General features: G+C 49.6%; 1 protein-coding gene across 2 annotated transcripts in view; it reads right to left on the bottom strand.

The window, feature by feature from the left end:
* Positions 1-1,423: 1,423 nt before the first annotated feature.
* LOC125306744 (dual specificity protein phosphatase 8-like) overlaps positions 1,424-22,654 on the bottom strand; it is a 53,513-nt gene continuing 32,282 nt past the window's right edge. The window contains exons 1-5 of one of the 2 annotated variants that reach the window (XM_048262240.1): positions 14,434-15,031; positions 6,603-6,769; positions 5,467-5,626; positions 4,989-5,112; positions 1,424-4,779 (exon numbers count right to left, since the gene is read on the bottom strand). In XM_048262240.1, the coding sequence (XP_048118197.1) occupies positions 3,534-4,779; positions 4,989-5,112; positions 5,467-5,626; positions 6,603-6,769; positions 14,434-14,548 (1,812 nt within the window). In that variant the 5' untranslated portion in view covers positions 14,549-15,031 and the 3' untranslated portion in view covers positions 1,424-3,533. Of the gene's footprint in view, positions 4,780-4,988; positions 5,113-5,466; positions 5,627-6,602; positions 6,770-14,433; positions 15,032-22,654 lie in introns of those variants that run through there. The other variant, XM_048262239.1, reaches the window with a different exon arrangement.

The raw sequence follows: 22,654 nt of genomic DNA, 5'->3' as shown, positions 1-22,654 counted from the left end.
TTGCACGGTTGTGAATTCTAGATGAAGCTTTTATGATCCTGTAACAGTTGGCCACAAAGTGTGAGGGGTGATATTTTAGTGTTAAACTTCTTGAAATGAAAGATATTGGGGGAAAGTGACAGTATCGTGAAAGAAGGCAAATCTGTAGTAAGCCAACAGTCGAACAAAGATCTACATCTTGTAGAAAAATGTATTCTTATCAGTGAAGAATAAAAATGGCTTCTGAATAGGAAAGCTATTTTACAATGATGGAAATCACATGAACCTACGGTTAGTCTTTACACGGTCACTGAAGTATTTCTGTTGGTACTGGTGTGGATTTCTTACATACTTGTTGTATGTGAGGACTCATGAATGCATAAAGGCAGTTAATTTGAAACAGGGCCAGGCCTTTTTTGTCACTCATTGGAAACATGTCCTCATATGTTCCTTGATAAGTCATATTGTGAGTGTATTCTGAGTCATTTTCTAAGGAAAGTGAGATATACTGAACATATTTGTTTGGGGCACCAGGCAGTGGCAAACTGACAATGTATAAAAACACACAGTAATGGTGTGTATTATGTATTATAAGTATAGTATAAGTATACAGTACCCTACAGAATAATTGGCACCTCTGCTAAAGTTGACTAAAAAGGCAAACATTGGCATGGTTTTATTTCAGTTAGCCTATTACAGTAGCTGGTTTGATATGCATTGAGCGCAATGAGCATCAAACCAGCTAATAGGCTAACTGAAATAAAATCATGCCAATCTCTAGGTATGGTGAAGGGTATGTGATGATGTGGGGCTATTTTAATTCCAAAGGCCAAGGGAACTTTATCAGGATGCATAGTATCCTGGATCCATGAAATAACTGGCCTTTAAAAACAAAAATATGCCTGCCTCTATTGGAATTTAACATAGGGGTGCCAATACTTATGACCCCTGTATTTAGAAAATTGGTGTCCTTAAAGGTTGGATATTTCCTCATTTTTTTACTTAAGGCATTTCCATCAATTTCCAAAAGATTTCTGGAGGGTGCTGTATATACTTATACTATACTTATAAATGTTTTAACAATTTAAGATTAATCCCGATCAATTTTTTTTTTTTTTTTTGGGGGCACAAAGCAACTGGCTTAGGGCACCAAAATGGCCCCAGCAGTGGCACTGCTGGCAAAAATAAGTATGTAAGGGCACTGTAAGTGTATAACCAACTGTGATAATAATACCCTAGACTATTAAACAGGCTAAATGGTCTCCTTATGTGTAAGGTGCTGCATGGCAATTAAACTGTCATTAGGTCTATAATCAGAGATACTCCAGACCAGCAAAATTACGTGATGCTTTCTGTCAAGTAATTGTGTGTGTGTGTGTGTGTGTGTGTGTGTGTGTGTGTGTGTGTGTGAGTGCATCACAAGAAAAACACAGAGAGGAGAGCATGTGGTTTTGCTTGTATTTTGTTTCATTTCCACAAAACAGGTACAAGGGGAAGAAAAAGCATTTGAATAGAACCTGAGGTATTTTGCATCAAGCAGCCTAAGGTATCCATAATGTTGCTATTTACAATATCAAAATGACCAATAATAATAATAATAATAATAATAACACGAGGATCGCCTGCTTGTTCTTCCACATTAATAGGCTGAGGATAAAAAACAGAAAAGAACACAGTAGACCCAGCAGCAGCAGGAGGCTTACTCACAAGCGAAAGCCAACAGGAGAAAAGGAAGCTGCGATTCTGCGCTGCATATTGAGTTATCCTGTTCACATTTGTGCCGAGCCAAAGCCCTCTCCCCACTCCACAACACACAGGTGAGAGCGCAATGGGTACTGATAGATTGGGGAATAATAATAGAGAGAGAGGGGGAAGGAAAGAAATGATCTACGAGGCCTTTATTGTGTCCGTGTGCTCAATGAAACCAATTGATCCTGGGAGTTTCCCCTGAGACTGAGAATGCCCCCCCACCTACCCACCCACCCCTGCTAGACTTCCGGTCTATTCCACTGTATGGGCGCCGGGGACAGGTGGTGATAAATGGGCACCTGAAACAGGTGGTGTTAAATGGGCGCCTGAAACAGGTGGTGTTAAACAGTCGTTCCATGAGTGTTGTGTGCTTCACTGGTGTGTGTAAATGGCGGGAGGGGGGGGTGGGGGGGTGTTAGAGCACAGTGAGTTTGGAGCTTAGTCTGGATTCTCAGGGCAGTGGGAGTGTTTCCCAGGCGCAATGCTGAGGTTCGAAAGCCGCACTGCAACCAAGTTCAGAATAAAAAGGCAGTCTCTGCCTCTTCTCATGTTAAATATGATGTTCATTCTTCGTTATGTGCATACCTATAGCCAGTATATATTGTATAGTAGAGACAACAGAGGGGGAGCTCTAGTCAGGCAAGGGGTTCTCGATCATGGCATGCATGTGGAGGTTATGAAAGACTGGCACACAAGAGGAGGTTTGTCAGACTGATAGAGACTTTTAAAAATCATTTTGTATTGCTTGAAGTTTGTGTTTTGTTTGTAAGTGTTTGCATTCTTATAAATACAATACAGTTAAACTGCAAGAAATAAACAACATGAGTTCACAAATATTATATTATTTCTCATTGCCAGAATGAAACAGATAAAATAAATTAAAACAAAAATAATGGATAAAACATTTGTCCATTAAAATTGCAGTATGATTTTTTACATATGCATGTATATGTGTATGGATATATATATTTTAATATATATAAAGCTTAGTGCTGTGGGTACACAGCTTGTCTGTCTGTAGGTAGCCAGCCACTTAGAGCATGCTCAGTGTACATTTGGAGGAGGAGTTACAGTAGTTTGGTTGAGAGTGCGCCATTGGCACATCTCCTACCATAAACACACAGGATATCATCACAACTAATACTTTTGCGGCGCATATAGCTGTTAACACTGACAAAATTGACAGTATGTCAAAAGAAAAACAAAACTGTATTTTTGAAAAGCATCTTTTATGTTTTCACCTGTGGTTACCCACAGTTCTCTTCATGTTAATTAATTTAGGCATGCTGGGAGCTTGAGCTCTCCCCAAAGCGCATCCTTCATTTCGAATGGTACAGTAGCACGCCTTGTGTGTGTGTGTGTGTTTGTCTGTGTCTGTCTGTGTTTGTCAGTGTGTGTGTGTGTATGTTCATAGCTTTCCTTTGGTGCTGGAGTATGGCACTTTTCTTTCAAAGTACTGCAGTCCAACATTAGGATAAACTGAATGTCCTTCTTTTTGCCTCTGTCAGTACGAACTGTCCATCGAGCACATGAGAGCAAATTTCCCTTTGCCATAAAATCCAGCTTGCATTGCATTGGCCTGCCACTCTGTGACAGTTGCAGCCTTTTTCTCATAGTCCAACCTGTCCAACACAGAGACCCTAATATCTGAACTGTCTGTCTGTTTGACTATCTGTCTCTGAGAGGCAGGAATCTTCCAAGCCAACAATCAAAGTTGACCTGAAAAAGGCCCGTGTAATAGTGTAACCACCAGGTAATTGAAGTCTTCCTGTCTGTCCACTTCAGGTCAGTCCTAGGTTGTGGCGTCAGGAGACCTCGATGATCTCCATGCTCCCAGAGAAGCTCGACTGCTTGCCCAGCTTGCCCAGCTCCTCGCGGGAGTGCGTCTCCGAGATGCCCTCCTCGAACTCCATCTGGCAGCTGAGGCGCTTGAACTGCTTGTCCACCACGCTGCTGCCGCCGCCAGCTGAGGCGGCGGCGGTGGCGGATGAGTCCTCGTGCCAGCTGCCCCGAGCGTCCCTGCCCTCCTGGGGCTTGTCCCGCAGCTGCACCCGCTCCTCGCCGGAGCCCGCGCGCCCGCTGCAGCCGAACGCCACGTACGCGGAGCTGCTCCCGAAGCGCAGCGTGGAGGAGGACACCACCGAGGAGGAGGAGGAGGAGGAGGAGGAGGAGGAGTTGGAGGCGAGCGCCGACGCGGGACCGCAGCCGGACCCCAGGAACCATGGGCACTCGCCGGTGGGGGTGCTGGGCGTGGTGGCCTGCACCGTGTCCCTGTGCTGGGTCCAGATGGGGCTGGCGCCAGTGGGCAGGTTCAGCAGCAGGGAGCTCCTGGTGCTGCCGCCGCCGCCCAACTCCGAGGGGTGATGGGGTCCGAGCAGTGGGTGCGGGAGGCTCAGGCTGAGGGAGAGGGAGTGTGGGGGTGTAGGAGGGGTGGAGGTCTCGCTAAGGGTGCTGCTACCACTGCTGCTGCTGCTGCTGCTGCTGCTGTTGCTGCTGCTGCGCCTCCCCTTCCTCCGCTGACGCACGCGGGCCTCGCCCGGCCCACCTCCGCTGGGCGACTCGGCCGAGCCGGTTGGGCTGTCGGGCACGGGCGAGCACTGGCCGCCGCTGCTGCCGGGGCTGTCCAGCTTGCACAGCTTGGGCACGTCCTCCGAGCTGATGGGCGTGAGCGCCAGCTTGGGTGGCGAGAGGCGCTGGCACTGCCCGGGCGCGTACACGGACTTGATGTCGAGAGAGAAGGAGCGCTTGAGACGGTTGGTGTCGGCGATGTGCTCGGCAGACAGGTCCAGGCCGTTCAGGCCCTGCTTCAGAGCACCGGGGACAGGGAGTTTGGGTTCAGAGCCGAGCTCTTGGCCGTCCAGAGAGGAGCTGGCCTCCCTCTGCTCCCCGAGCACCTCGCGCATCTCCTGCTCCTCCTCATGCCGCTCCGTCAGCGTCCGCATGGGGTGGCAGGTCAGAGCCTTCAGCACCTTCAGGCCCTTCTCAAACTCCAGCAGCTGGCCCAGGAAGTTAAAGTTGGGCGAGATCGAAGGCCTCCGGTCCTTCACAAATCTGCCAAAACAAGCAAGCTTTTAGAGACATGTCTGACTTGCAACATGGTTTAGGTATAAAGGTTATGCTAAAAACAATTCAACAAGGTAATCTAATTAGGATTGTGAGCTGTACTGTAAGAGAGTTCTAATGTAATCTTGTTATTATGAACTATAACTGTTCATTATTAATGAGACTAAGTGCATAAGTGTGTCTGTCTAGGTATCTACCTGTAGGCATCATCCGATGACAGGCCCATGGTCTTCATGATGTAGGCGATGGCGATGGTGGCCGAGCGTGAGATGCCGGCCAGACAGTGGACGATGACGCGGCAGTTTGACACCTTGGCTTTGTCTGTGGAGAGAGAGGAGAGCGAAAAACACACACGTCAGGTCAGGGCACGCAGGGAGGCTCTGGGACTCGGCCGCGGAGGACAAGCACAGCAGTCCGTTAAGAAAATAACAACAACAACAAAAATTCCACATCCTGCTTTACAAGCCCACCATCAGCAGACCTCCCACTCAGGTGCTTTACAGGATGCTTATTCAGAGGGATCAAAAACACACACACACACACACACACACACACGCACACACACACGCACGCGCACGCACGCACGCACACACACACACACACACACACACACACACCCTCACGCTGTGTCAGCAGGATGTAATAGCATGCGGTTTCCCAGTGGAGCCTACTTACCGATGAAGTCATTGGTTTTGTCTAGCCAGGGCAGCAGCTTCTCACAGTAGTTGTCATTGACGGGAATGCGCATGAAGTGGCTCTCGCTTATGAAGTCTGGCTTGGGACAGGTGTTACTGGCATTCAGCACGTAGGTGATGCCGTTCTGGGCCATCAGCTCCTGGACCAACAACAGAGACAGCCATGAGTCCACCATGTCATGTCAGATTTCACAAGAAGTGACCTCACCCCTCAGTGACGTCGTAGGAGTTTTCTTTCTTTGTTTAAAAATGAGGAAGTTAGTGAAGCTTCCTTTAACTTGTGGCTGTTGAGAAAACCCACCATTGTTGGCAGCCGCTGTAATCTTATCTTTTATTTATGCCCGCGGTGTGAGTGCGTGAGAGACTAACAGAGATGGTATGCGGTGATAAAATGCTTTCGCTAGGGAGCTCAATAATCACTTTGACGGGGTCGACATTTGAAAACAAGCTGTGGCTTCAAAAGAAGACAGCCGTGCGGAATGCCACTCATTGCTTATCTGCGATGATCTCATGGCATTCCTTTCTCACAGCACTAATGCTTTACCTGGGTATGCAAACAGCCCCAAGAAGGAAAAGTATGTTCTAACATGTCATTACACACTGGGAAGAGATAAAGCGCAGCTTGTCACCAGCCTCCTGTTATTCTAGACTTCCATACCTGACATTTTAGATCATGAGAAGATTCTAGCTCTTTCCTGAGTAACCCCACCCAAGCAGGTGTGTGAGGGAGGCCGTATAATAATAAAATGCATATTTGCTGTCACGATACGTTAATGTCATGTTCCTCCCACTTGTTTCCGTATGTCACTCTAACTGAATAGGTGCTGACACTAACCACATATTTGCATTTCTGCTTGACTCTGACCAGTGAGTGCGGAGAGAGATGAACGTGTGTTTTGAGGAGCCAACTGATCGGTGGGTGGATGGACTTGTGGGTGTAGGGGGAAGTCTGCCTCAATGCGTTCAATTCTGCCCTCGAGTAAGTGTGGGGAGAGTGAGCAAGTGTGTGAGGGAGCGAATGTGTGTGTGAGGGAGCGAATGTGTGTATGTGTGTGTGTGTGTGTGTGTATGTGTGTTCTGAGGAGAGCGGGAGGGTCCAGGGGGGGGGGGGGTTACCTTGTTGAGGACGTCCCTCTGGGAGCCCAGATAGAGGTGGGGCAGGATGCGGGTGGGGCCCACGTTGGCGACGGGCAGGCAGGGCTGGGATAGGCTCATGGGGAGGATGGTGGCCTGCTTGCTCTCACACAGGCCGGGAAAGCAGGAGGAGAAGGCTGCGAAGCCCCCTAATGGAAGAACAGAGAGAGAGAGAGAGAGAGAGAGAGTGTCTTAGTCATCAAATAGAAAATAAACATGGACTTGAGCAACAGTCCCTTGACCTTTTCCAAAAAAAGCCACCATTGATTATTTTTCCAAGTAAAATCCAGGTCAGTGTTGGGAGAGCTCCCCTAGCAGTGGCGTAAAACTTGCCTACTGAGGCACACGGTGGCTTGTGTGCTCTGAGTCAGTCCTGCTGTGGTGTAATATGTGCAGTAATATGCACAATTGCGGGACACCCAGGTTTGGCGGAGGCCTTGGACACGTCCACAGTAGCACAAGCGGGGGAGTGCTGAGTGCACAGCTGAGCCCTGGCAGTGGTGGTGGTGGTGGAGGGGGCTTCCTCGCCTGTTAATCTCCACACACGCACCCCTCTAACCCGCCCCCCCCAGCCCGCAGCCCCAGCGTGCCTCGGCAGACACAGAAACATCCTGTCTGCCTTGGCAGGCCCACACAAACGACATTACCAGGCCTGACGCACACTTTACATGTGCCCTTTCACCCAGAACACAGACCTGACCACGGACACTCAGGACGACAAGAAAGGAAGGGGAGGAGAAATGGAGAGAACAGGAGACGGACAGAGAGAGAAAGACGAGTGGAGAGGAGTACAGAGACAAGAGAGGAGGAAGAGAGAGGAAATGAAGAGCTGGCCCTTTAAGAGGGAGCTAGATCTGGTGTTGGCGTCTGTCTCTCACTCCCTTTTCCTGCATGATGTCATCTCTCCTTGAAATCGGCATGAGGGAGAGGGAATGAGGCAGGCCACAGGTGTGGACACAGACACACACACACACACATACACCTACACACACACACTACAAGTCCCTGCAAGGCTCAATCTAAGTAAATAAGACCTACTTCAGCAGCCAGTGGCCCTGAGGCTAAAAAGCATGATGTTCTGCACACTTAGTGGTGGATTACCTCAAATCTAAACATAGCCACACATTTAGCAAGACCTTCTGTACTGTTTGTGCACTAAAAGTGACCAATTGCCTAATATCCTAACTTGATGATCTCAGCGTGACTCTTAGCCACGAGGTGCCTCCATGAAGACAAAGCTCGGTTCTGTGCTGATCGATTGAAACATCGCCCCCCCCCTGGTTTCTCCAATCGCTCGCGCAAATCTGGGATACATTAGCTCCACTTCCAAGTAAGGCAGGCAGGCGTCTGGAGCGATGACATCACCCCAGGATTAGTGCTCACCCTCGACCTACTCCACTCCGCCGACACCAGAGGGAACACAGACAGCAGGCCAGGGAAAGAAAGACACAGAGAGAGAAAGGATAGAAAGAGAGCGGGAGCAGGAGAGATGAGGATTGAGAGGAGTTGAGGAGAGGCTTGCGCTGCTGAAAGGCGTTAAGAATGAGTGGCGGGCAGGCCTGAGCTCTCTTAACAAAGGATGAAAGCACCAGGGCCTTTAAAATAAGACGGCTGCTGGGGTATATATTTGACAAAGACAAGCTGCAGAAGGAAGAGAGTAAGAAAAAGAAGGAGACTAAACAGAGGTCCCTATCTCTATCCTTCCCCCTGAAACTCTTTACAATTTCCCTCCTTTCTGGTTCCCATTCGGTGTCTGGCCACCTGCTCGAGTGTCACTGGCCCCCAGCGCGCCCCGCATCCCGCTAGAACAAGACGCCGCGCTGGCAAGGCCTTCCTTTGGCCGGGACGCCACAGCTGCAGCAGAGAGTGTGGCTGAGGCTTTTGTGGGCTCATAATCAATGAGCTCTTGTGCACTCACTAAATGCTCACACACACACACACACACACACACACACACACACACACACACAAATACACACACACACACATACACATACTGTTACAAACACACATACACACACACATACACAAAGTCACACAAACACATTCTCTCTTCCTCTGACACAAACACACACATGCACACACAAACACACATACATTCAAACACACACACATACACACATGCAAACACACACAAGCACACAATGCCTGCCTTGCTTCTGGCTATGTTGGTCATTTGGTGTTTTTATCTTAGATAAGGGGTGAGATCATTGGGTGCCGCAGCGTCAGCTCCCAGCCGTTACTAGATGCAGGTGTGTGATTGTGCACACACATGGTGGGCGTGTGTGTGTGTGTGTGTGTGTGTGTGTGTTTCTCTGATATAACCACCCAACCACAGGAGCCTCCCTTCAACACCCATGGGCGTGTGAGTCAGAGCAGACAGACCTGCTCCCCCACTCCAAACACTCAGTGCTGTCATAACGGCAGGCAGGCTACACCACCACCACCACCACCACCACCACCAGGAGCCCCCGTCTTACACGACATCTGCCTGTTTACGTTCTTCTCTTTCTGTTCCTGGGCGTAGGACAGACACTTCAAACAGCAGCTATGTGACAGCTGATTGAGAGTGGCAGCACTAGTGAGAGAGAAAGGCCAGAGGGAAGCATCTCCTCATTCACCACCTCCTCCACCTCCTCCTCCTGCTCCTCCTTCTCCTCCTCCTGCTTCTCCTCCAGGGGCCCAGGAGTAAACCATTAGCCAGAGACTGACATGAGAACGGAGCGAGTAAGTGGTGTAATGACAGCTCCAGTCTCTGGCCTCCCCAAGCCTGCTCTGACTGGCCCTTTAAGTCCTCACTGAAGGCTTGTCTGTTTCCAGCTATTAATGGCAACTGCCAAACAGGATGACATCATCTCTGGGAGCTGGGGTGGGCCAGCCAGTGGGCTGTCTCTGGGCCGGCAGTTATTGCTCTCTTTCTCCCTCTCTTTCTCCCTCTTTTTTTCTCTCTCTCTTTCTTTCTCTCTATCTCTCACTCCTCCTAGGAGGGGGTAGGAGGTTATGTGTGCAACCCACTGAGTTCTAACCCTCAACCTCACTGTCTGTGCTTTACTAGCTTCCCACATGTTAAAACACACACACACACACACACATACACACACACACAGAGTTCAGCTGCCATATGTGGCCCCCTTTTTTGTTCATATCAACAGAACCCTCTGCAACACACATCCCCCTCCAGACAGACACACACACACACACACACACACACATATATATATATACACAGACTCAACCCCCCTCCTCTCACACCTGGTGTAACATCCCCGGAGCCCAACTAGCCATGGGTGACATCATGTGCCCCGGGGGCAGGGCTGGTTCTCCTGCTGACAGCGCCTCTAATCCAGTTCAGCCCCAGGCTGCGCGGGACCGGACTGGACTTGGTGTGTGAGTGTGTGACTTGGTGTGTGTGTGTGTGTGTGTGTGTGTGTGTGTGTGTGTGTGTGTGTGTGTGTGTGTGTGTGTGTGTGTGTGTGGTGAGGGAAGAGGGGCTCCGGCCTGGACGCTGTCATTCCACAGCGCTGATCTCACTGGCTGCAGGCCGCACCGCAGGGCAGTCTGGGAAAAACGATAGCCCCACCTCTTTCTCTCCTCTCTCTCTCTCTCTCTCTCTCTCTCTCTCTCTCTCTCTCTCTCTCTCTCTCTCTCTCCCACCTCACAGAGAGGCAGCGTGCCGGAGGCTCCATAGCCCACATGGAACACAGAAGCACGGGGAGAAACGGCCACAGAATGGAAGCATGGAGGGGAGAAGGGAGGGGAGAAGAGAGTCTCCCTACGTGTCCATGTCGTAATGGAAAAGCTGAACATTTCCCTTTTAGCAGATCCAATATGTGAGAGATTCCAAAGGTCTTTGGTCTCGTGTGAAAGAAATTATTGATATGCAGGAGGCAATGCTTTAAAAATATCCAAGTTCTAATGCATCAATTACACAGTGAAAAAATCTTTGCAACTTAACACACACACACACACACACACACACACACACACACACACACACACACACACACACAACTGAAAAAAGAAGAAAGGGAGGGAATTGTACTAACCCAAATGAAGTCATCACATATAAATGTGTGTGTTCATGTGTGTGTGTGTGTGTGTGTGCAGAGGGCTAAATACAGAAATGAAGTGAGGTCCTACTACAGAGACTGTGAAGTGTACTTTGCTAAATCTGGACATGTGATATTACAGACTATTACCAGCAAGTGCAGCGCAGGCATGCATGGAGGGACTAGCACTGGTCAAACAACACAAACACACACACAGCTCACACACACAGCGCTCACATAACCTTCTGCAGCAAATGTGCATCTCAGTCTCCACCACACAGCCAAAGAAATTAAGTTAGAGGACTTATTTGTGGACACCCCCAGCCCTCTCTCACACACAAAAACACACACACACACACCCTTATGTACACACACACACACACACACACACACACACACACACACACACACACACACACACACACACACACACACCCTAATGTACACACATGCACATGTGTCACCCTCACGCTTCTCGTCTGGAACATTTTCACACATTATCACCGCCTCACACAAGCGGAGAGTGACATCACTCTCCTCCTGTTGCCTAATTTAGGGAAAAGAATAATTTGGGACAGGGGTCTGGGTGGACCCCTCCCCTCCCCTCCCCCCCCCCCCCCACTCGTGGCTGTGCAAACACTCTTGAATAAATCAACCCCCCCACCTACTCCCTCCTCTTATTGCACACACACATCAATTACCAGCCAAGCTCGGCCATTCACCATCCAACAGTAACCATCCACACGCAGCAGGGGACCTCAGATGCCCTACCCTGTGGGACTTTGTGTGTGTGTGTGTGTGTGTGCGTGCGTGCGTGCGTGCGTGCAGTGGGGTCGGACTTTGTCCTCTCTCTTTACTCTTTGTTTCGTGCATGGGGGGAGTCCACACTGAGTCTTGGGTGTGTGTGTGTGTGTGTGTGTGTGTGTGTGTGTGGAGTGAGGCAGAGCAAGGAATAGAGGGCACTGTGCCGTGGACGCTGACTGGCTTTTTCCAGCGCTTATGTAAGAGCCGTTTGACTGGGCTCCTCCCCTTTGTCCACGGCAGCCTGCCTGCCTTTGCCTCATTCACCGGTCTGGCAAAGCCACAGAAAAGAGAGAGAAAGAGGGGAGAGGCCCTCCCTCCCTCCCTCTCTCTCTATCTCTTCCTCTCTCTCCCTCCCTCTTTCTCTCTTTCTCTCTCTCTCTCCACACAGTTCAGCAGCATCTGCACAGGCATCATCATCACACACTCATTAGAGCATGAGCTCATGGTTGAACCTGTCTGAGACCTGTCTCCACCGCACGCACGCACACACACACACAGACACACACACACACGAATGTGTAGAAGATATAATTGATATATTACACATACACACACACACACTTAAAGTCTTTGTCTCCCAACCACTCATGCACTAATACTCAAAGATACACAAAGAAACAAGCTTAATCTTGCTTTACCACCGCCAACACAGGTACAGGCACACACACAGAAACACACACACATGACAGAACTACACCCACACACACATTTACACAAGCACACACAGACACACTCTAACTATCCTGGTGCATCTCACCCCAGCCTATCCTACCCTTGTGGCTCCTATTTATAGCAGTTAGCATGAGCTAAATCAGTCTGCTGTGCAGCCTTTGTTGTCACATGCATTTTTAATATGCCAGTCCACCCAGAAGCCAAACGTCAGGCGAGCGGCTGCAGCTCGACTCCGACTTGGGTGGACGGAGATGAGGCAGCGTGCTGACAGGCCCCAGAGTTGTGTAGCCTCTCCAAAAACATCCTCCAGCAGAGATGCCTTTCAGCGGGGGCTAAGTGGTGCTGGTAAAAGTAGGGAAGGGGGCAATTTTGGGGTGTGTGGAGAGGAACGCTAGCCTCTCAGCGACTGCCCTGATGCCCTAAATAGCCCCCTGCCCCAGTACCCCCCCCCACCTCTCTCTCTCTCTTTTGGGTTGGGGGGAGAGATGGGCCCTCCATCTGTCTCTCAATCAGCTATCTTTCACCCAGCAGGCAATGACATACATTACATCACCACTGACACACACACACACACACACACTCACAGACAAAGGGCTCTGGCTTGAATGGAAATCCATTGATTTTGTGAGTGCCTGAAATACACACACACACACACACACACACACACACACACAGACACACACACACACACACACACACCACACAAACATACATACAAATACACACTGTGCATTCACCATACCCATTCCCCCTTCATAGCCCGGGGTCTGTTCGGTGCACAATGAACCCGCATTACCTCAGAGGCAGAATGAGTCGCTATTTACCAGCCTGGCAACACGAGGGGTGACCCTGTCTCCTGACCAGAAGCTCACACCTACGCCATGTCTATTCCTGATCAAACGCAGACCAGTGCGCCCCTGGCTGGCCTGGTGGACAGCAGGCGTTTTTGAGTCCAGCCTCGCCGGACAATCACAGCTTTCCACATGAAGCAGACATTTCCATCCATGCATCGCACGCGCATCGGCACAATGATGAACATACACACAAAAACTTGACCAGATTTGTCACGGAAATGACAAATCATCCGGCAGAAATAGCCAGAGTTGTGTGTGGAGAGAGTGAGTCAATCAAGCAGAAGCTCCAATCATCACGCGTGACACATTTAAATGCACTTGGCTTTAGTCACATGGACAGGAAGAAATGCTCACTGACATAATTTTACTGCAATCATACATGAATTAATTACACTCTTTATTCAGATAATACATGTATTAATAATATTATAATAAAATGAATAAATACTACTGTATATGTATAAATCCACTATGACATGGACACATTCAGACTGCAGTGTAAAGCTGCAACTCCTTTCTTGCAGAGGAAGCAGCTCTAATTCAGCTGGAGACAGAGTATCCAATCCCTCCCTCACACACCTCACACACTCGCACTGCTGCAGCTCCCTGGCAGCAGGTAGACTCATAAAGCCAGGCAGCGCCGTGGCTCCATCTGTGCCCTCCTCACACACACACACACACACACACACACACGAGCCCCCACTGGGCAGCAGACAGGTACAAGGAGTCCCACTGATGTGCAAGCACGGGCTATGAATAAGATCTGACAAGCACTTCTGCTGCTATCAACACAAAGCAAAAAGCTGATGATTTTCTCATAACCCACGGGCTGAAGCCATTGTTCATTTTTTGGATGTTACAGCGCACTAACACACTATGTGTTTATCATCTAGCAGTGCTGTGTATGTGCATGTGTATATGTGTGTTTGTGTGTGTGTGTGTGTGTGTGTGTGTGTGTGTGTGTGTATGTGTGAGTGTGTGTGTGTCTTAACTCATACTGCCCTTATATCCTAAGCTCTCTGCAAGTCAGTCTCGACAGAAGGTCTCCTCATGTGTGTCCACCACTCTGCAAGCTGACCACTGAGCTAATGCTAGCCTGACACAAAGCACTGATCCAGGAAGGCACACACAGACCCAGTGCACAGTGGATGTGCTGCTACCAGCCCAACAAGAGAACAGGATGTTTATGGCTGCACTGTACCCTGTACAGTATTCACAGACTGTACCTTTGTGCCTCTTAAAATATACATAGAGACAGGCACACATGCACACACACACACACATACACACACAGTACCATGAGCACACTCAGACTCCAAAGCTAGATACACACTTTGCAAAAAAGCCTTTTTAAAGGGAATATGTCACACACTCTCACACACACACATACACACCAGCACACAGTCACACACCTACACACACACTAACACACACCTCTGAGGTCGCGTCCCTCCTTCACCCTGCGCACTCTGATCTTCAGCTTCATTTCACTCTCGTGCATCTCCGTCCAGAGGTGCCGTGGGGGGGCTATGACCACGTCCACGGGCATCCAGGCAGACCGGCACACTCGCCAAGCAGCAGCGGCAACACCGGCAAAGAGAGGAGCGTTCAGCAGCTAGAGCCGCGCACACACACACACACACACCGCTGGCTCCGCAGCCAAACGCTCGTACACTTCCACACAGCTGACACAGTCACTGTCACTTGGAGCCACTCTTAACAGCTCAGGGCTGCGGGAAGTAGCAAAAAAAAAAGTTCAAAAATAAATCTTTAAAAAAAATTAAAAAATTAAAATGTAAAAAATGTGGGTAAAGAGTCCTCCAGGAGCAGTGAGGGATGAAAGGAGAGAGAGAAAAGTGTTGTGGCTGAGCGGAGAGGAAGAGTGTTTTCCTGCTTCAGTGGCAGCCCGCGGCAGCGACGCTTCTCTCCACGCTGCGTGTCTCTCGCCTTCTGTCTCCAGCTGGAAATGCAGCTCCCTATTGTCTGTGCGCTCTCATTCGCTCACGCTCTCTCTCTCTCTCTCTCACTTCCCCCTCCCCTCTCTCCCTCTCTCTCTTGCTCTCTCGCTCACTTACCCCTCCCCTCTCTCCCTCCCTCTCTCTCTCTCTATCTCTCTCTCTCTCTCTCACTCGCTCGCTCCCCCAGTGAATGAGCTCACTCTGCCGTGCGCGTTGACTCTGCTCTCTAGTGGCGCTCGGCTGCGGCTCGGTCATTGCTAATGTGTAAGGCATGTTCCCGCATTCCTTACTCACCACACAAATATGCGGCCACCTTAGGGGCCGGCGCTGAGGCTGGGGGCAGAGAGAGGGAGAGAGAGAGGGAGAGAGAGAGAGAGGTAGGGAGGGTGAGAGGGAGAGAGGGAAAGAGAGAGGTAGGGAGGGTGAGGAGGGCTCCTACGCTTCCCTCCTTTTACTTGCTGACAGAAACACACAGATTTTTACTCCCCTGAGACACACACACACACACACACACACACACACACACACAGCATGGCAGTGTGTTATTTTGTTGATTTTTTTTTCCAACTCAAGGAGCCAGGAGCCCTCCAGGCTAAGAGCGGAGATTGTGTGTTTAAACTACTCCACAGAGCCGTAATCTCCTCTCAGCCTTTACAGACCAGTAATCTGAGTTACAGCTGCATCAGACTGTCTGTGTTAGAGCACTTAAAAAGTAATAGTCTGTGCTTGCTTTTCTTTAGGGTACATTCTTTATTACAGGGACATTTTACTGAAGAGTATGCATGTTCTGAGGCGCAGGTATTTTTTATAAAATCACTTAAAGGTGTTTTATTATATCTTTACGATATTCCTTGTTGCATTTATAGGTTGTTTATGGGGAGCACCACTTTTTTTTTTGCTCTTGCAAACATGAGGTTACCGTGTTCAGCCAACAATCTCTGTTGGTTCCCCCTTTGGGGAAAAGCAAACAAACAAAGCAAAAACAGACTTTATGAGGACAGCATGTAGGCCCACAAACAGCCATTAGAGTGGGGCTTTAACCTGTGCCCAGCGGGGACACAGAGCAGGTCCTGTGACAGCCTGCCTGTTAGCGCAGGCTAGCAAGGACCCAGCGCTGCACTAACCCTTGCCATGTGGTGACCCACGGGCTCCTGTTGAACAGACACATTCTGTCAGGGCTCAGGAGAAAGAAAGAGAGAAAGAAAAAAAGAGAGAAAAGAGAGGTAAAGGAGAGAGAGACAGAGGTGGGAGAGAGAGAGAGAGAGAGAGAGAGAGACAGAGGTGGAGGAGAGAGAGACAGAGGTGGGAGAGGGAGAGAGAGAGAGGTGGAGGAGGGAGAGAAGTGGAGAAGAGAGACAGAGATGGGAGAGAGAGAGAGAGAGGTGGAGGAGAGAGAGACAGAGGTGGGAGAGAGAGAGAGAGAGAGGTGGAGGAGAGGGGGGGCAGTGGGAGAGCAGGGATCAGAACAGTGAGAATTCACACAGTCATGGGATTTTACTACCACACAGTAAACACACACACCAGGCATCTGTGTGTGTGTGTGTTTGAGAGAGAGAGGGAGAGAGGGAGCCTGTATCCTCATGTGTGTGTGTATTAGCTTTTCCTAGTCACACAGAGACTGAGAGTGTCAAGAGCACCACTGTTGCTTGTTAAACACCAACAGCGGAATGACCACAGAGCATTTAGCTCAGTGACACTCGACCACTGGCTGCTTGCTGACTCTATTTTTGATGTGAAGTCACTATGCGGGTGTTCTGTTTCATAATACAAAAATAAACACAGCAGCCTAGAAAGAGAGAGAGAGCGTGAGAGAGAGAAAGAGAGAGTAGGGATCGACAGAAAGAAGGGATGGAATGAGAGAAAGAGAGGCAAACCTCAACTCCCCTCTTGTTTAAACACACCACCTTCTCCACCCACATGGGCCACTGATGGCTGTTGTTCATTAAATAAGCATTAAAAAAAACCTGAACAACGTATTTGCCGTGTAATGCTGGTTGAGTGGAAATGGGTCACTTGGAAGCAGCCTAGCGAGGAGGGGATGTTCCTTTACGACGTTGTTGTAAACTTTTCCTACGCTTGCAAACCCTCAATTACCAGTGCGCCGCCCCGGCTTGAGCAGAGGAGAGCAGAGGAGAGGAGAGGAGAGGAGAAGATAGCAGAGGAGAGCAGAGGAGAGGAGAGCAGAGCAGAGGAGAGGAGAGGAGAGGAGAGGAGGAGGAGAGAGGAGGAGGAGAGCAGAGAGAGAGAGCAGAGGAGAGGAGAGGAGAGGAGAGAGAGAGAGGAGAGGAGAGGAGAGGAGAGGAGAAGAGAGGAGAGGAGAGAAGAGGAGAGGAGAGGAGAGGAGAGGAAAGGAAAGGAGAGGAGAGGAGAGGAGAGGGGAGGAGAGGAGAAGGGAGGAGAGGAGAGGAAAGGAGAGCAGAGGAGAGGAAAGGAGAGCAGAGGAGAGGAGAGGAGAGGAGAATAGAGGAGAAGAGAGGAGAGGAGAGGAGAGGAAAGGAGAGACACAATGCAATACAATGACAAACAGCTGCCGGCCTCAACAGTCCACCTGTTGGAGGTTTGCAAGCAGAGCCAGAGGGCAGAGGAAGAGGAAGTGCAGGGAGAGCAGAGAGAGTGATCTCTCCATTTACAAACCACTATGGGTGTGAGCGCTTGCTGACCAGTGATCACACACCAGGATGAACTCCTGGCCTTTCAATCTGTGTCACCCCGTGTGTTTGTTTCGCTTGTGACATATTTCAGCAGAACGAAAAACAGCACAACGCCCGCAAAGATCACAATCATGTCATCACAAAACAACAAACCAACTTGACGATAGAAGGAACACAGGAGTCTCACTGTCACCATGGAGGCTCTGATGTGTGGCTGTGTCTGGGGGGATGGGGGGGGGGGGGGGTGGAGGGTGTGGGGGAGGTGTGGAACGCCACATGAGCAATTCTGGTGGTGAGCCTTGGCCAGGTCAGGCAGAGGAGAGGTCAGCGCTGACAATTGTATCAGTGTGGCTTTGCGAGCGCCTTCAAACATCCAAGCACATGCTTGTGGGATGAGGTCATGTGACTGCCCCGTCCTGAGGCTGAGGAGTGAGCACATACAACCTCACAATATGGTGCTGTGCACTCCAGGCCTGCCATTTGCTACATGAGTCAGTGTGGGCCATGTGTACACTTGTGGGCAAGACTGTGTGTGTGTGTGTGTGTGTGTGTATACTGGCAGATAAGAATAGATATAGATATAGTCAAAATATATGTTCTACATAATTCTACAAAAATATATATGTTTTAAAATATATGTTTGTATACATGTACAGTATGCATATACTGTATCTAAAGTATAACTATGAAATGTCAATTATCCATTTTATATTATGCTATTAAAACAAATATTCTATTATGAAGTACAGTACGCATACAGAATATGTACTATGTAATGATGCTTAATGTGTGAGTGTGTGAAAAAGTGTGTTATGGAAAGTTGGCAGGAGTTTGAGCATGTGAGTGTATGCATACATGTATGTGTTTACATGTGTGTATGTGTGTGCTTGTGAATGTGTGAAAGCAAGTGTGTGCTTACAAAGCAATAGAAGCCCCACGTGTGGGTGTGTGAGTTTGTGTGCCTCTGTGAGTGTGTGTGTGTGTGTGTGTGTGTGTGCCTGTCTCACATTTGCGTGTGTGTCTTGCTGTCCCAAGCAAGTGGTGAGCGCGGTGCATGCCCCTAAAGGACATAATCCCCTCTGATATGAGCGCAGGACTTGTGCCTGAGCCTGGACACTACTCTCCCCTGATCAAGGGGGGAGGTTAGCGGCTAATTTACTGCCCTCTTAAAGAGCAGAGTGTCAGGGTCGAGGAGCCAGAGCCAGAGGGGGACGGAGGGCCAGGGCCAGGCCGGAGGGGGACTGAGATGGACACACGCGGCCTGTGTTCCTCTGTTGACAGTGCTTGTTGTCAAGGTATCAGTGACAGACACTTAATGTCTAATTACATCAGTGACGTGGAGCATGCTCAATCCACAGCTGGCATGCCTGGGATGTGAGGTCTTGGGCTGTGTGTGTGTGGAGTGGGGGGGGTTCATTTGCTGGCTGCGAAATGGAGGTGAAAAAGAGAGAGGGAGAAATTGAGAGAGAGAGCACCCTCACTCTTACACTCTTATACCCCTCACTTTTATACCCCGCTACCCCCCCCCCTTTGCTCAGCCCCCTCGCTGCCAACAGAAACCCCCTGCAGCTGCAAACAGGGCCTACAAGAAGAGGCTTGTCTCACGGCTCAAACATGGCAGGGGTGGCGTCGGTGTCCAAACCTGTCCCCGAGGCATGGCGACCTTCATGCGATTCGCAGAACGCAGCATGTGCATCAGTTCCAGAAAAGTTTAACGTTTCAGCGGACGAATCCTCGCTCGTTAAGTCCTTGTTGAGATTCTTGGCAGCGTGGGCGTGTGTGTGTGTGTGTGTGTGTGTGTGTGTGTGTGTGTGTGTATGTGTGTGGAGAGAGCACTGGTGTTCTCACACTTTTGTTGGTCTGAGCCTGAGAGATTGAGAGGCGCTGAGCGGCAGTCAGTGTGAATAGATTTGTCTATTAGTGATGATGTGTGTGTGTGTGTGTGTGTGTGTGTTTGTGTGTGTGTCTATGTGTAAACTTATCACCCGGCATGAGCTCACAGCCGTACACTTGCTCCAAGTGACTAACCCATCACATGCTGCACATGTCATCTAAGATCTCCGTATCAATCACTCCCAGCTGATCCCACCATGACAGCACAAAAACAATACAGGCAATGCACACACAAACACACACACACACACACACACACACACACACACACACACACACACTCTCTCTCATGGACTCCTTATTATTTCCCCCAGAGCGCGTGTACAGTTCCACTGTTCGTCTCCCCTCCCCTTGCACCGTGCGTCAGTCAAAAGCACCAGATACATAACTACGGAGAGCGAGGAGACATGATGTTATTGCGAACAGCATTGATAACCCACAGTAGGAACGTGAGCAGCAACACACACAGGCCAAGAGGATCGTGGAACAAAGCACAGCGAGGGTCTAAGAATGGTGGATAACATCAGTTCAGAGTGAAAAACCACAGATGGAGGCTGGTTAATGTAGTGTGCAGAATGGGCGATCCACACATTTCCTCTTCCTAGAGTGGTGTTAGACTTGCATTCAATCAGTTTTGCAGTTTTGGGGAAAAGATGATTAAGGAAGTTAATGGAGCAGGACTTTACCCAATGGCGGGATGTTTGCTTCGGATAAAAATGGAACAAGCCTTATATCTAGATGCTAGATTATCATTTAAACATGGTATCTGAGCGTCTGCATTTAAGCATCTTTTAAATAAAAGAATAGGCTTCCATAAGGCTTTGGAGTATAGCCCACCTAAAAGGACTTTTATAAAAGATTTCCCTTCTTAAATTCTCTGCCCCTCCAGCTGCACAACAGTATTTATTTCTGTCAACATCTACAGGCCGTCATTTCGATATAGGAACTTGTTTTTCCTCGATTAACAGGGCTCAGCAGTGGATCACATAATGTATGCTCACCCGCTATTAATACGCCGTGCCTAAGACAGTGCATAAGGTGTAAAAACATCATCAGTGCTATATTTTTTCTTCAAACTCAGAGCCTATTTATGGGCTCACACCTTCTGCCTCACTCTGAGATGAAGTAATTAGCGCAATAGCACCTCTATAAAAACTACAGAGCGCAGCCAACGCCTGTGCTGTGCTGTGCTGTGCTGTGCTGTGTTGTGCTGTGTTGTGCTGTGCTGTGCTGTGCTGTGTTGTGTTGTGCTGTGCTGTGCTGTGCTGTGCTGTGCTGTGCTGTGCTGTGCTGTGCTGTGCTGTGCTGTGCTTCCACCCTCCAATATGAGCCCCAAGCACACAGAGACGCACAAAAAAGGCCCAGTGGTTTCTGTGGGAACCACCTCTATGACATCATCTCTTATTCTTTCTCCCCACCCCTAGGGTTGTAAATACCGTCCAATGGCTGACCAGCGGGGCTTTTTTTTTTTTTTTTTTTTTTTGAAAGTGCAATGACATAAATTATTGGCAGCCAAGGCTGTCTGTCAGGGTACGGTGAGAATTGATGCCTCGAGGAAAGAGCTCCAGGTCTGCTCACTCTTTCAATTTTTAGCATCTTACACCTCTGCCACCTGAGCTGGGCTGTCAAATCACGATCTATCACCTTCTGTATGGCAATACTACTCATCCAGTGCCAGGCTGCAGCCCCAGCGGCTTCAGGTAACCCAATCCCATCAGAGAGGCAGCGGCTCAGCGGCTTATTTTAGCCGCTACGCCGTCCTGCGCCGAGCGCTCACTGGGCTTGTCTGGGAGCCGAGCCGCTGAAGGAGAGCAGGAGAGAGTTGTTTCTCTGTTTGGTTGCTCTGGTGAAGTGTCAAACAGAGAGACACGGAGCACCAGGGTGTCTGCTGAATCAGAGGTCCGAAGAAAGTCCCCACCACCGCAGAAATGACACCAGGTACAAGGCTGAACAGATGCACTGACATCACTCCTGGGCCACGGAGGGTGATGATGTCGCCCCCACGGGGAGGAGGGGGCAGAGGCGGGGGAGGGGTGGGTCAGAGGGAGCTGTATAGCCAGAGGGAGCCCGACCTCAAACCACAACCTTCACATCGAAGCAGACGACACAGTTGAAATGTGTATGGCCCAGAACGTATATATTTGCACTCTTCAACCCCAAAACACAGTTTCTCTCCAACCAAAGGTATAGATCATAGGTCTTGCAGAATGATGGTTAAAGGCCTCAGACAGTAGAGTGTGTGTATTTGTGGGTTGGGTGTGGGTCTTCAATTTGGGTGGAGTCTCCTCACACAGGGTCATTTATCAGATGTGCAGGTCAACCACCAACCCTGCTACTGAAAAGCCTCATTCCAGGAAGACTAAGGGAAACAGTAATGAGGTGGGGTGGCATGTTCTCTCTCTCACACACACACACACACACACACTAGGGCTCTCAATAAACATGGGATTTATACACACACACACACACACTCGCATACATGACCGAGCAGCACGCACGCAGTAATGAGGATGACCGGTGGCTTGAGTCAGTGCCGCCAGTCAAACTGGGAATTTTCCACTCCGTTCTGGCCGGGGGCCCTGTGTCGGGGAGTGGCCCAGTGCAGTGGTGCTGCTGGCTTGCCGTAAACGCCGGCGCATTACTCACTCACAGGAATGACTGCTGCTGCTAATGATGCACGATGGGTTTATTGCCTGTGATTGCCCCAGCAGTATCCGTCATGTCTGCAGCGCCAGTCGGCGCCGTTTGACCCAGTCAACAGGAGGTGAGCACATGCCCCGGCCAAAGCACTCTGTGTCATACACACATACACTCAAGCTCTCAACGCCCAGCTCTTAAGAGCCTAACGCGTCTCTCAAGAGCCCAAACTCCCTCCAAAAGTTCTCGAAGCAGTGAGTGATGGGAACCACATACACACACGCCTGATGTAATTGTTATCTCACTTGGCAGAGTACAAGGAGGCCATGTCCCAGTGAAGTGTTGAAGCAGAGTGCCGAGGGTGTGCTTAAGACATGTTGCTGGATCGTTCGGAGATGCCTTCTTATGGTGACAGTGCCCTGATTCTTCTCCTGAAGATCGGTCCGACTAAAGAGGCCAGGAATGGGAGGAATGCATCACGTCACTGGAAAGGGCAGGGTGTCTCTGTGATCTAGT

This window comes from Alosa alosa, chromosome 14 (genome assembly GCF_017589495.1).
Source record: "Alosa alosa isolate M-15738 ecotype Scorff River chromosome 14, AALO_Geno_1.1, whole genome shotgun sequence".
Lineage (NCBI taxonomy): Eukaryota > Metazoa > Chordata > Actinopteri > Clupeiformes > Clupeidae > Alosa > Alosa alosa.
This window is presented reverse-complemented; position numbering and strand designations above follow the sequence as displayed.